Here is a 15,898-nt window from a genome sequence, read left to right on the forward strand (position 1 = left end):
TAAATAAATAAATAAGTACATACATACATGCATACATAAATACATAAAAATAAAGTGAATGGTTTAAATAGCAGGTATTCATGTTTTATTACTCACTATAATTGAAAGTTGTGTAAGATTCTAATATTTAATAATTATATATGCTTGTAGTAAGGTCCCAGTGGTGTTAATCTTCCTTCTCTCCTTAGTGTACTAAAATGTTTTTCGTCTGTATTAAGCATAATTTTTGTAATGGATTTCTACTAATGGCTTATATTAATAGAGTTAAAATGTCTTATTATTTAAAATTTGCTAAAAGGTTTGTTCATTTATTAAGAATAGATGCAAAAATTTATCAAATTATTCCAAAATTTACTAAGATGATTACATTAATATATTTAATAATGTTGAGCCATTTTGTATTAATGGAAGCAGTATTGGTCCTGATATTTTTAATATTGTTCTAGTATCTGATTTATGCTTGATTCTGTTCAATCTAAAAATGTGAGGAATCTGATATGTTACCTTACTTCAACTGAGTTAGTCAGTCACAGTTTTATGTACATATATGATTTCAAAAATCTGGATTGAGGAAAAGGTTATCTCACAGAGCAGCTTGTGCTGGTTTCCCCATGCTGCTACAGGGACATATTGTGAAACCAGATGTCACCTGTGTAGGCAGTGAGGTTTGCACCACAAGAGAGGGACCTCAAAATTATGAAAATTGTCATTTATGTGGAGGTACTGTCAATTCATCTGAAAGAGAGAAGAGACAGAGATGGAAACAGAAAGAGAGAGAGAAAAGAAAAGAAAGACAGAGAGTAAGAAAGAAAGGAAGAAAGAAAGAAAAAGAAATCTTTGTTCTAGAATGTAAACAAATTCTCTCTGGAAGAGGATAAGAAGGTTCCTACTTTACCACTCTAAAATATAAACAAATGTATCCAGGGAGATAAATCTCTGTAAGCCTCTAGAAGTGTACCTCCTGTAACTGTAACTTTCAAGAGGTTTGGGGTTTGCTTTTTTGTTTGTTTGTTTGGGTTTTGGGGGTTTTGGGGTTGTTTTTTTTTTTTTTGGTTTTTTTGGCAGTTCCAATTATTCTTTAATGTATCCTTCAGTTATTGCCAGTGCTCTTTGCTTAGGAAGCTCTGACCATGGAGAAACATAAAATTATTCAAGAATTGCCTCCCAACAGATCCCACTGTAATTGTTTGTATACAATTATAGGAAGTTATTGAATTTCACTCACAGATTCTGGTTTAAAAATTCCTACATCTTACTACAGTAGAAATCTAAAAAAATTAACATGTCATCTATATTTTACTGCACTCAGAGATCTAAAAATACCATTTTCCTCTGTCTTCAGAAGTATTTGCTGTTGTCCTGTGGTCTAGAGACCCCTGTACTGATTCAGATGACTTAATGTGACATCCATGGCCTTCAACAGCACAGCTCCCATTCAACTTTCTAATATAATTTCCCAGTAGATCTGCTTTTCTACCCATTCCAGTTTACCTTTTTCTCTACTTATCTGCTTTTATTCAACCTTCTTTCCTTTCCACTCATACCTATTAAAATTATTTCTAATTTACATGCCAACTCTTACATGAAACCACCTCTAATAGCTCCAATTAGAAAAATGCCATATATTTTTGGCATCTATTGAAATACGTTTGCATCCCTTTTATAAAAATCAATATATTGTCTAAAATTATAGCTATTTTCATGCGTCTCACTTCCAATAGATTGCAATCCTCTTGAAAAAAATGAATCTTAAATGTAGTCGTATTTCTTAAAGAGTTTAGAATGGTAACTTGGCCCAGAGATTTATAAATGTTTCTAAGGTATTATAAAAATGTACAACACTATGCGAATAATGTGGTACTTATTTTCTCTCAAGATTTACTTTCTATGAAGAAATCAGAATCGTGGATCAGTGTTAAAAGCACACAACATGAGATATTGTGGAAAATAAGAACACATGAATGCTGATGTTTACACAATATCTTTATGATTTGGGAATAATGGGAACTATAGTGGTGTCAGAATAAACAGGGTTGGTGTCAAAGAGCTATCCATTTCCATTTAAAGGCAATCTGCACCAGGGTAAGAAGGTTTCTATACAAATGCTGAGCTTGGGTGCTTTGCAAAACATTAGTTTCAGTGTTTGTTACATGATGCTACATGAAGGGTTTGACATTGGTAACCATCTAGTGGCCCAGTAGTGAATACTAGAGTATGGCAGAACATTGAGGATACTCTAATTACTGCAATCCATGCATTTGCTTTATTTAGAAATTCCAATATTTCCAAAGAGTAAGCCAAATATTTTGGCTTAAGTAAATACAGCTTAAGCTTTACTATTTGCTTTTGTTTCCCCTCTACCAGTTTATTGTGTTTCTTTCTTTTCTCTTTTACAACTTCCTCTTCTACTTCAGACTTGATCTGTTCTTCTAGTATTTTGTCTCCTTCTGTTCATTCTCCACATTATTATATCCTCTTACACTAGAGTAATCTAACCTCATTCTTTTCTAGCCCACGTGATTTCTCTTGTATGTTCTCTGCAACTTCCCTCTTTTGGTCTCCATGCCTTTCATATTCCCACCACATTTTCCAAGATTGACTTACCTACATATTACATTCCTAGTATATACCACAAATTTAGCTAAGTGGCGAAGAAACAGGAATGAAAAATGAAAGCCACATTACTTGTTACAAAATAGCTGCAGTCTAATAAAGATATCCATTTAATAAGGTTCAAGTAAGAGTTTTGGGAAAGGGAAGAAAAAGTGAGAGAAAAAGATGAACCAATCTTGAGAATCAGAGAAAGAAAGGCTCCTTGAGGAAGTGAAGTGACATAATAATTTCATTGTATAATTTCACTGCAATGACTTGGGGAAAAAAGTAAGATGCAGAAAATGTTAATGATGAAAGTGAAAATATATTCATGTTAATCATATGCATCATCTGCCATGCTAACTCACACAGAAAAGTTCGAGAAAGGATTTCCTTGTGAAAATACTTTAAGGATTTTTCTAGATAATTATGATAGATCAATTGTATTTGTGGCTCAAATTAAAAGCTTTTCTGAGTCCACCCTTTTCTGCTATAACTTTGTAGATTTCCTCTATTCTGAATCCAGGCTTGGTCATGAGACTTACAATAGGATGTTAATTAATGTGATGCAAGAAGAGCCTTGAAAAAACTCTGCAGTTTCTGTTTACTTTCTTAGAATTCTGCTATTGCCATGAGATCAAGCTCAGGCTATCCTGTTGGAAATTGAAAGACCATGAAGAGGATATCCTGGTCATGCTAGCAGAAGTCCTCCTAGACCAGCCAGCTGACCTCTGATGTATGAGGAAACCCAACAGAGATTGGTCAAGACTGGCCCAGAATAGCAGAACCACCCAGCCAACTATAAGTTTGTGAAAGAAGAGAAAAACATATTGTTTCAACCACTAAATATAAGGGCTGTTTGTTGACAGCATTGCTAACTGATGCAGTGATTAGAAAAATAATACAGCCATGTCTACATAAGCATCTATACTGAATAAGATCTGGTAGTGTTTGACCAAGGCATCATTTCCCACATTGGTTCTACTTTTAGTTGTCAGTTTTGCTTAATGAGTTCTACAAAGAGCACTTACTTTAGCTTTCCTTTGCAATGTAGAGTATGAATTTTTCTTCAATTCATATGTCAAATATGACCTTAGCCCTCCTTATTGGAGCTCAGAAGAGAGCCCCTAAATTAATTTTCTAAGTCTCTAGTGAATAGTCTAAGGTTAGGATCGTATTTTCTTTGTGTTTTTAAAGGTTGTGTATACAAAATATTAATCACAATTCATTAGTTACTTTATTTTGTTACTAATAACTATTTTAGACTATTCAACATTGAAACTAAAATAACTGCCTTGAAAGTCTTTTACAAGATAATGTGAGCACTAGAAGCCTTTAAAGATCTCACATATGTTACCTTGGATTGAGTCCAGGCCTGGATAAATGAGGCCATTTGCTTATGAGTGAATTTCCTATGAATTTAGTGTTTCCAGTAGTTTTGATTTTGGCTGCAGAAGATTTGATCCAATTTGGTATTATGGGTTATTCTCAGTGGTATTTGGATTCCTGTATGAGATTCACCTACATTGTAAATAAAACCAATCTTGGAGTGGCCACGATGCTGGATTTCACTTAGGGACTGCCAAGCTGCTCTTGAACTCGAAAGTTCTAGAGGAAAGTTTTCAGTGCTATGCTAGTAAAGAAAGCAGATCTAAGGAAATGCAGACCCATTACATAGGTATTCCAACATTTCTTTGTCACAAAGAAAATACTGCAGACCTGCTATCTAACTTTCTCTAGTTAAAGAAGGTTTCTCTTCAATTTAGAAAGCGTGACTAACTGATGCTTTCTATTAAAGTGTTTCTTATTGTCAATGCATACACACCTTCTGTTTGCTTGATATATTACAATCTCTTTCTCCCTCTCTCTTGTCTGCTTTTCATACAAAGTTCCTTTCTTGGGGTGAGATGAGAAAAAGAAGAAAATTTAAATTTAAGTAAACAGACTCCAGTGATATCCTGAGGCTATCACATGTTAGATGTCTCTGCTCTAATACTTTGCTGTAATGTAATTAATAACATTACATTTATATGCACATTGAGTTAAAGGGATTCATTTTGCATGCCCTTTTACAGATTGACTTTGGAAGTCTCCCTGTCTTGGGAGACTTTGGCATCCTGTTGGGGAAATTTGAAATTAACAATACTCAATCTATTCAGATAACTGTTTGAGGTGCCATCCCATTGTAAAGATGACCATTGTAAATGAAAGATACAATCATCTTGCTGTACTTAACGCGATTCATATGAAATTCAACCTTTTTGGAGTTGAGTTCTTAGCAAAATACCACTTCCTGTTTTTGAGGAAAAAAATGGCATAAAAAGTCATCTAAAAAGACACATAAGGCCCTTGGACATCAAATAGCTCTTACAAAACAGCATTTTAATGAATTAAGTGTAAATGAATCAGAAACATGTGGGTTGAATTTCCCTTGAAATACCCATGGGTTTAAAAATTAAAAAAAAAAAAAGAAAATAGAATTACTTGGCAAAGACTCATGTGCATTTTATTGAGTTCAAGCCTTTTGAAGAAAAAGAGAAGGAAAGCAGCCTTGATTTGGTTGACTGAATTAAAAAAACACTGCTGTAGTCTTTATTTTTCTTTTAATTCTACAAAAGTCAGATTGAAAGTATAATTATATTTCTTCTTGGGTGCCAGATTCATTTATATGAGACTATTTTTCAAATATACTAACATTTTGATTAAGCAAACCCTCAAATCATGGTTGTTTTTTTTTCAAGGGCAGAAGTTGCAGTCAAAGGAAGAAATAGAAACCATAATTCAAATAAGGTTCATTAAATCTGAGATAAAGAAAACACGGTGATCATTCAGTTCACTAACCAAGAAGACCCTAAATCCGAAGAAGTAGTGGGCCTGGTTAGCTAACCACTGAACAAAAGGCTAGAAAAACCGAGCCATCCAAAGACCAGAGCTCAGAAGATAAGGAAAGCTGAAATAAGTGGAAGAGTCTGTGAGTTGAGAGGAAGACCTGGGTTACAAAGAAATGGCTGAGAGAAGAAAAATAGAAATTGCAAAGAATGAAAAATCTTGAGTGGCAACTAGAAATGGCCAAAATACAGCAGGGACATAGGAATTAGAAAACTTCTAGAGACAGGAAAAGCAGGGCAAATAAGAATACTCAAAGCAGTACTGTAAATACATATTTTTATATAAGGATAAATGTGAGTGATTCGACTTACCAACTTCTACATAGTGGAAGCCCTGTTACTACATTATACCTGTAAACTGCTGATGGGAGGGTGTCTTAAAATACATGTAAATGTACTCAAGATTATTTACTGCATGATTTATTTGCATAGATACATTTATATTTGGATATATTATACTCAGGATCTTGGTGGAGTAAAGAATTTGAATTGAGAGAGCCCCGGAGACTTAGATTCCCAATAGAGTAAAATCTGTAATTTGGAGATTTCTAATCTGTAATTTGAAGAAAGATGCCACATAGTAAAGAGAAGGTTGATGGGGTCTCTAATTGCCCCACTTAAGTTAAAGGAAAACTCATGTTCTCTCGGTAGGTGCTTTAGGTCAACTGAGCTAAACATTTAGGTTTTTTTGGAAACACATTTCCCCGAACTCTTATATTAATAAATAGCTTTCTTTAATGAAGCAGATTTTGTCTGGTAAAAGTAATTATAAACATTATTTTTCTTCCTGGTAAATGCTACTAATTGATAAACATTGTTGATGTAAATATTACCTATTTATGGCACCTATACAATAAGACATTGTTCAAATTATATAGAAAAAATATTTTAGAAAGTTAAACTTATTATTTAAAAATAGTTGCAAAAGCACAGATTTAGTTAAAAGGTAAATGTGAAAATCTTAACAGAAACTGTACACTAATATTGTGCCTGACCCTAGTAATAACCTTTCCTCCCAAAACAATTCTAAAGAAAAAGGACTGGCAAAATAATAATAGTTATAATAATAATAATAGTAGTAATAGTAGTAGGAGAAGAAGAAGAAGGAGAAGAGGAAGAAGAAGGAGAAAAAGAAGAGGAAGAAGCAGGAATTAGTACAATTTGGGCAATAGTAAACCATATTTTGCCTTTATTAATTGTTAACTGAAAATAAAAATAGCAGGAAAAGACAAAACTCATACAGAAAATGGATTCACATACAGTACAAACTCAGAAAACTTGAGTGCCCAAGAGAGTTGATGGTATTAAAAATGGCATGACAAATGGAACTCAGACCTAGTCATTGAGTAATAATTAATAGTCTCAAAGACAGACTTTGAATTTTTCCCAGAAAAGCAGGCATTTTTCTTTCTTTCTTTTACATTTATGTTAAAGAGGTAAAAAAGAAAAAACAAGGTCACGTCAGGAATTTTTCAGGACTCTACCAGGTTTTCATAGTGGAGAGCAGCTCAATCTTGTCTACCTGAGTGGAGTGATTTGGACTTCAACTGGGTGATTTGATTTTACTTTCCTACAATCACTGTCTTCAAGTATGCTCTGCCAATCATTCTTTCTCTTCCTTTAGTGATATTTGAGCAGATTCCAAAATGTTATTAAAATATATACCCTTTTAAAGTGTAATCTCAAATTCAGAGTAAAAATCAACTTCTCTAAACCAGCCTGGATTTGAGCTGAGACACCTTGGTTTGCAGGAAGTTGTGGTTGAGAGAGGAAAGTTCTGGCTCTGAGTGATCTCTTCCTTGCTCTGTTCAGTGTGCTGGAATGGGGAGAAATGTGAGCCAAAGGGATGTGTCTTTTCTTTAACTGTCTGCTTTTATAATGCTCATTCTTCTTACTATCACTGCTTCTCTCTAATATTGATTGGCCTTTGATACATTCTGGCTCACTATAATGTAGCAGATTTTCACATGTTGATGAAAGAACCCTGCTGGTGATTGAAGCTTAAGAGTTAGTTCAGCCACCTTCTAAAGGCTCTGGTGGAAGGTACATGTTGCCAAAACTGTAATATTGGCACCTTATGTAAGAGAGATTACATCCTTGGGATCATGATTTTGCTATAAATTTGATGTATGCCTATATTTTATTTAAGAATACTTTCATGAGGAGATATTTAATAGTTTTTACCTCTCTTTGCTTAAATCTATCATGCTGATATTTTTATCAGCTTTTATAATGTTAAGATAATCTTCTAACTAATTTAAAGAGTCTTGCAACTCAGAATCAGCCCAAGGAACTATTTTACTGTGTTCTTGTGCTCTTCTGGATTCTATTTAATTTATAACTTAAATTACAATGAATAAATCTGTATGTCATTGCAACAGTTTAGACATGGTTATCAGTGAGTATGTGTGCATTACATGTACATGAATGTGTACAGGTGTCTGTGTGCAAATGTGTGTGTGTGTGCATGTGTGTGCTGGGGGTGGAGATGTGATAAGGGAAAGAAGAGTAGCAAATCAAGCCCAAATGAAATTTTTCTGTGTAGTCATTCCATGTTAGCACACCTTTCACTTTCTTTACCCAAAACTGCTTTCTGAAAAATTGTTAAATCCATTTAATAGACTGGGAAGTGAACCAAATCAGCCATTGTATGCAAATTCCTGATGTTTTTCATCTGTCCTCAGAGACAATTCAGCTGTAAAGTGCATCTCAACTTACTCCTAGGGTTGTTTGAGAACTTGATCCTTGGGAACACCTGTTATTATCATGGCTTGAAGTTCTCTGTGTTGCTTTTCCCCATTTTGGACACTGTTTCACCCAGCTGCCGATAATTAGAAAAACAAAGCAAATCCCTCCCATGGATGCTGGCCTCTGCAGAAAGCCAAGGAACAAAAAGCCAAAGAACACCATAAGCCTTTTTGTTTTAAACCAGGAGGCATGCTACACTATATTCTCCTGGACTGCAAAACTACAGGAATGGATTAATATCACTAACCACAAGATACATTTGTGTATGGATATGGGGTGGGGCATGAGAAGAATATTAATCTATAAGGTATGACAATATTTTCTGAAAAAATTTTTTTAAGTCACATTTATTTGAATCATTGCATTATAAATGTATCAGCCATATAAGATGAATAATATGGCTAAGTATCAAGAATTGAGTTATTTTCCAGAAGTTACTATTTTTAGCTCAGGAGATTCTTCAATTATTATACAGAGTTGGATATTCTGTAAACAGAGCAGACCGAAAATAAGAATTGAAAAGCAAAGCAAAACTCTGGCACCAGATAAGCTCTTTCAATTAACCATTAACTTATCTTTGAATCGAGCACATATACATATGTGTGTATGTAATATATTCATCAAATATTAATACATATGTGTATATATGTTATATGTATGTATGACTCAATGATAATTAAGAAAAGCATTAAAATTTCTATTATTGTTTAAATACTTGAAAATGAACTATAGAAGCAAAATAAAGACATTTTCTGTGTCCTAGATAATTTCAAAAGATATAAATCAATGTACATTTTAATAATTTAATATTCTTGCAATATTTCCCTTTGTTTTTTGAAATAAGGATTTCTTGAACATCTGAAAAGTGCAAAGCATTTTGCTAGTACTATTGATACTAAAGAAAAAGGCTCAACATTGTAGATAAAGCATGTTCACTAAAATTTCTCAGTGGTCTAGGATTTAAGATTTTACTCTCAGCTACCTTTCAGATTTTATTATTCTTCTACCTGTATAAACCTCTCTAACTACTATCATTTAAAGTTCCCAAAATGAGCCATAGATTTTCAAATAAATATGTGTCTTGTACATAATACCTCCTTTTATCTTTAACTGTCAAAGTCTGACAAATTTTCAGATGCAAAAAAACCAGTTGAGATATACTCGTAGTAAGCTAGGCCAGTGCAGTTAGAGTTTGATGTATGGTAATGGAAATTGAGATAAAAATGAAGGAATAGATTCAAGAGATGTTAGTATATTTTTTTAAGTAAGATATTAAGATAGATATTTTGTGAGAAATGAAGGGAAATAGGTGTTAGTGATGACTGAGTTTTCAAATCTGGATGACTGGGAGAATAATAATGCCAGGAATACAAATAGAAACATGTAATATAAGAGTTGGCTTGTGGGAAAAAATTATATCAGTGTGGTTATTTTAAATTTAAGATGCCTACGAGATATCCTAGAAGTATCATGGAAGTGCATGAAAACTTGGAATGAGAACTTGAGGCAGCACTAAGCTTGAAGGGGCATCTAGTTGGAAAGCAATGGTTGAACTTACAAGTGGAGGTACACAGGAAGAAAACGAGCTGAGGAAAGAACATTGTTAAACATGTCTTTTTAGAGAACAAAAACAGAATGGGAGATGGCTACCAGCTGACACGAAGAAAATAACTTTCTCATGTCAGAGAGATGAGGAAAAGAGAGTACCAAAACCAGGGGAGGTCAGTGAGATTAAATATTGCAGATGTCTACAAATAAAGACTAATGAAAGACCACTACTCAGTGGACACTAGTCAACTTTAAGAAGGAAAGTCAGTAAAGGAGCAGATGCAAAAATAGTCATAGTTCTTGGAATTGAGTGTAAAAAATAATAAACAAGTGGAGAGCAGTACTCTATTCCTTGGGAAATTAAAGGTGAAAGAAAATCAACAGAGAATGCGATGGCTTGAAGGAGGGTAAATGAAGTAGAAAGTGCAATCCTTACGATATATAATCCATTCCTAAAAATTGTATTAGATAGTGAATATTCAGATTCATTACCTGAGCAAGAGTTCAGACTCCGTTCTTTCATTGGGGGAAAAAAATAACATATTCTAGCCCATACAAGAACCTCAACCAATGTCTCCAAAGATTGCAAAGAGATACTTCAACAGAAATGATAATCTAGCAAAAATACCTGCATAATATAAAATAATTAAGAGCCAATAAATTAGTAACTTAACATTTAATGTACTCATTAGTAGGTATGTTTGAGTGTGGTATACAAAATATTGTACAATATTGGATATTGATTTTGTTTTACTTCTATAATGTGAAAAATGTATGATGATGTAAATAAAAATAAAATAATATGTTAAAGATATGTCAAGGTACATGTCAACCATCATTTTTTAGCCTTTATATTATTCAACATGGTTCCCATAAAAAGAGAGAAGGATGAGTAACTCAGAATTATTGATGTTAAAAAGATGATAATAGCTAATGATTGTTGATTGCTTATTTTTTACCAGGCATTGTCTTATCTTATATATACTTCTTATAACAAATCCACAGCATAAGTGATGTATTAGACTCATTTTATAGATGAGGAAACTGAGGTTCAGAGAATTTAAGTGGTGAAATTGCCCCAAATCACATAGGTAATACAGAGTAAAACCTGGATTTGAACTCTGGTATTCTGATATATCCTTCCCTTACCCCTGTGGAATTCCTGACTAGTGCAGCAGGGGAGTCTGCTGCTATTTGAGCAAGGCCTGTCCTTTTAAGGGAGGGTTAAACTTCATAACACAAACCTGGCTTTACCTAGTTAGAAGACAAACCTTTGATATAGGGACATTAGCCTCTAAAGTATGGGTTTGGTTGGCAGGGGTAGTGGGAGATGGTGTTCCCTGAGGATACTTCCTCCTGGTAAGCTGGCAGTCTTGGTGCCATGAAGGGGACGGTTTGTAGGGTTCTGCCCAAGATGGGAAGTTCAGTAAAGTGTATTTTTAAAATGTTTTTAAAGCACTTGCTTAAATACTAGTTCAAGGGAGTAGGAAGAAAGGGCTAGATGGCAGCGTATTCTGGAATATTTCTAAGGTGATGAAAGCTAAGAAGGGAACTTGAATTTTATTTTGAGTCCATGTGGTCAGAGAAGACCTTGTAATCTGATTTGCTGTCTACTTCGGATGTGCCAGCTCCCCACAGATGGCAAGGAGGGTGTTTGGATCCTAAGTCAGTTGCTGCTGTCTGTAGTATGGACTACCCAAGTCAAAATCAAATCTCATCCATTTCTAAAGCAAATATTGGAGTAAGATGAAAGACCTGATGCACCTATAAAGATCCAGGACATGACAATGTGACCCTAGAATCAAAGATATCATAAAAGAGGCCTTATACAGTAGGGATAAGATAAATAAAGAGATTATGTGTTTACAATAGTTCTTTGAGGGAGAGAAATGATCCTCCTGTTGGCACTACATGAAACTGATTTTAATCAGTGTAATAGGGAACATAGATAGATGCTTTGTGAAAGGAAAATTCTATGATAGAACATTTAGGAGGAAAATTATTATTTTTTCTGTGTGACTAGACGGTCTCATAAAAAGAAAAATCAAGTAATATGGTGAGCGGACTGTGGGTAATTGCTGTTTGATGAAAGAAAAGTCAGGCATGGGGAAAAAGACCATCTAAAGAAGAACTGTACAATCCAACCAGTTTAATTTGCTGCAAAATTGTTTCCCATTATAAAGTACCAAAATTTAAAGAGGATACAGTTTGGTCTAGGGAAATCACACAAAATAAATATCTAAAATTTTTTGAAAATTGCATTAGCCCTGCACCACAATGAAAGCAAAACATTGAGTCAGTATGAAAATAAATCTATTTCTTATATTATTACCCTTCCTCTTGAAATTTGGCAAAATATAATGACAACATATTATGACTTCAGAGTATTATGTGGGTTTAAAATGTTTTTCTTTTTAAAAAAAATAAAATTATATTATGTCAAATGAGTGTTAAATAAGAAGTATGAAGAACTATATAAGAATAATCTAAAATTTATTTTCATATCCAGGTTCTAAACTTTTGAATATCTATATCATTTTTCTCTAATATGTAAGCAACTAACTTGCTACCTACTACTCTTGCCATCATGCAAATTTACAAAGTATTGGCTGTGATTATTAATAGAACTATATAGCCTGAATCCAGCCCCCCAAAATAAATCCCTATAATGATTAACAAGAAACAAGAAAGGTACAGTTTAAACACAAGTTACCAGGAGGTAGACTATGAAAGAACCAACCTAGAAACAAGCTGAAAAAAGTCTTGATAGCAAATTTATTTTCTTACTAGCGTGTTCACTTAAGAATGAGAATGGAGAAAGGGTCTTGAGAGGGTATTTTGTCTCTTGGGCAGGATTGTCACACATTTATCTCCACAATAAGAACTTAAATGCATGGTAGTAGACATTGAGAATTGATTTTACAGTAATAGCTGTCATACAAATGAAAAAAATAAGATTGCTAAATTATTCTTATGTAAATCCGTTTATTAAATGTGCACTAAATGGAGTCAATGATTTAGAATTAAAAGTGGAAACTTTACCTCATATGTGTGATAATACATTAAGAAATATCTTATGCTAGCATTTTACTGAGTGTAATGTGTTGGCACTGCTAGTAAATTCTATGATAAGTTATAAATCAGAGTAACTTTCTGTTTTGGAGTGTTGCGTACCAGGAGCTCTTGGTATTTCCTTTCTTAATGGACTGTCTGTCCCTGAAATATAACTATTAAATAAATAATGGTATAGTCTAAAGGTTTATTGGTGATACCTCTACCCCCTTATTAAGATAAAATTTTAAAATGTTTGTAAAAGTAAAGAGGCATGGATTATCGGGTCTGCTCCCTTTTGGTCTATCAAAACATTTAGTTTAATTAGTATATTTTCTGTGAACTAATTTCACATGAACTCTTGGCATCCCTATGGTTCTAATCATGGTTCCAAAATTTGCTGTATAACCATATTACTAAACAAACAACTGAGCTTTACAAGTAAGTAAAAAGAAAGCTTCATCCATTATTCATGTTGATAGAACTAATTTTGTTTGTTATGATGGCTAAGTATAAATTTTATAAAGGATGCCAAATATAGTTCCTGGTTTCTTTGGATTTAAAACTTAAGAAAAAGTATGCATGTTATTCATTTTAATATTGCTAAGAAAGAAAAATAATTTGTTTTAAAGGAGTTAGGACACAAGACTTTAAAATACACTCATTTTTTTTTTTCATGAACTGCAATACATCAGCAAGATATAACTTGTTATGAAGGGAAAAAAAACATATTATGAGCCATATCCCTAGATTGTTTTGTGTGTATAATATACACAATTTCATAATACATTTGGGTGAATGACTTCTATTTTGCTGCTACTATTTTAATTAGATTAAATTAAAGCATAAAGGCAGACATGTTTTTTACTCATTATCTGTGTTAACATAGAAGGAGGTATAAATAACCCAAAACAATTGCTAATAGATATATTCTAAAATATATCACAACATATGATCTTGTATTCGAGAAAATGCAGAGAGACCACTGGAGCATTTTCTAGTTGGAGAAAACCAGAGTTTTTGTTTTGTTTGTTTGGTTGGTTGGTTTTGTTTTGAATTTACCTTTGGATGTATTCAAATAAGACAGTGTGATACAAGTCTACTAAAAATGTATCAAAAAGAATTTAATAGAAACCCAATTTGTACATAAGGAAGTACTTAACCTTAAAAAATACATGTGTGAAATCATTATTTTGATGTTATAAGCTGAGTTTTCATAGCATTAAAATCATAAAATTTAAGAGCAAGAGTGATACTTAGAGTTCTGCTAAAGACTATTTTATAGTTTTCACCCAGTAAAATGTGTTTAATGTTCCTTAAGTGAAGAGCAATTTGATGAACATTCTATGGCAGTATAAGCTCACTGAAAGGAAGACCATGTCTCATGCATGTTTGAATGCCTGTCGAGTATGGCAGTGCCTGGCTCCCAGTAGGGGATTTGATTTTCTGAGAACTAAGTCTTAGGTGTTAGACTTAGCAGGGACCAGAAAGAACACTACACACACACACACCACCTAACAGTATTTTAATAATTTTTTCCAGGTTTCTTGGTGACAAACATGATCAAGGCAAATGCTTCCATCATTTCCATATTGCTATGGTCACCTTTCAATTCCTCCTTACTTTCCTTGCTTCGCTAACTCTATTCATTCTTTAGGGCTCAGCCCAACGGAAACCTTGCCTGTTTCATCTCGTGTATGTTCATGTTACTCAAAGATTTTCCACCACATAATTTTATCAGGTCTCTTCTCTGCCTGTGCTGTACTTGTCTGTTTTCATATCTCCTCTATCCACACTGGAACTGTTTGATAACAGGACCATATCTGACTAATCTTTTTATCTCCAGTGCTGTACCCTGTGCTAGTAACCTAAACATACTTGTTAAATAAATAAATTAGTGAAGCAGTAAAGAAATATGTAAAGATTAGGTTCTATTACTGAGTTAGTTCATTGACTCCCCACTGAGACGGGAGCAGTATTCTTGGGGAAAAAATGTTTGCTTGGTGGGGAGAGGAGCCGTCTGAACACACCCTCACCACCACTCCCAAATTTCTGGCTCTATTTAGAGATGTTAGCTTGAAAAATGCATTGCATGTGTGAATTAGGTATTCATAGAGGGGAAAAAAAACTGTTACATATGACTAACTTAGACATTTAGAAGAAAAACATTGTGGAAAATTATGACTTTAAAGGGTGAAAATTTCATCTTACTAGTTTTTTTTTTCCCATGAAAATTGGATTAAACTTATCATTTTAACTTGTACATTTGCTATGAGACTCACTTGTCCTTATCAGCATACCCTTAAGAAATTCCTTATCTTAAAATTATCTTTAATCTCTCTGTCTTTTTAGATTGCAAAACTGGGTTTATTTTTTTAATTCAGGTTTACTCATCTTTCCTTTTACCAGCTTCAACTTTGGAGGTGTTGTGCTTCTTTGTTTTGCTTGTTACTAGGCAAAAATAAAATGACTTTTATGGAATGTAGGCTCCATGAGGGCAGGATTTTTATTTGTTTGGTCATTGCTGTATCCCCATGCCTAGAACAGTTTCTGACACATAGTAGACACTCAATAAATATTTGTTGAATAAACTAATGCATAGACTAGAGCAAAGTCATTACCAGTCATTATTTGCTTCTATTATGTCACTTGTATAACTATGTTTCTGAAGGATTTCTAAGTGTTTTAGATTCTATTATTGAAACTATTTGAAAAAAGAAACTTCAAAACTAACAGTTCTGTACCTTCTGGTTAATTAAAATGTACCTGATCAGTAGTGCTTAACTCTATACAAATTTAGTAGTTACAACTTAATTTAGTAATTATGACTGTTTCTCTTTTTAAAAAGTGAATTATGAAACATTCAAGACATACAAAACATATAAACAATGGCACAGCAAATACTCATCTACCTATTCAGCTAAGTTACTGTAAATACTTTTTTCTAATAGAGTGAAACATTCTGTGTACTCCTCCCACATCACTTTCCATAACTCATGCACACACACGCACACACACACACACACACACACATTATTCTGAATCTGGCAGTTTTCATGCCCTTGCATTTC

At 33.5% G+C, this 15,898-nt stretch overlaps 1 protein-coding gene across 1 annotated transcript in view; it reads right to left on the reverse strand.

Moving 5' to 3' along the window:
* Positions 1-8,688: 8,688 nt before the first annotated feature.
* LOC132365096 (endogenous retrovirus group K member 13-1 Env polyprotein-like) overlaps positions 8,689-15,898 on the reverse strand; it is a 31,159-nt gene continuing 23,949 nt past the window's right edge. The window contains exon 4 of the mRNA XM_059921799.1: positions 8,689-8,714. Coding sequence (XP_059777782.1) covers positions 8,689-8,714 — 26 coding nt within the window. The remainder of the gene's footprint in view (positions 8,715-15,898) is intronic.

This window comes from Balaenoptera ricei, chromosome 4 (genome assembly GCF_028023285.1).
Source record: "Balaenoptera ricei isolate mBalRic1 chromosome 4, mBalRic1.hap2, whole genome shotgun sequence".
Taxonomy (NCBI): domain Eukaryota; kingdom Metazoa; phylum Chordata; class Mammalia; order Artiodactyla; family Balaenopteridae; genus Balaenoptera; species Balaenoptera ricei.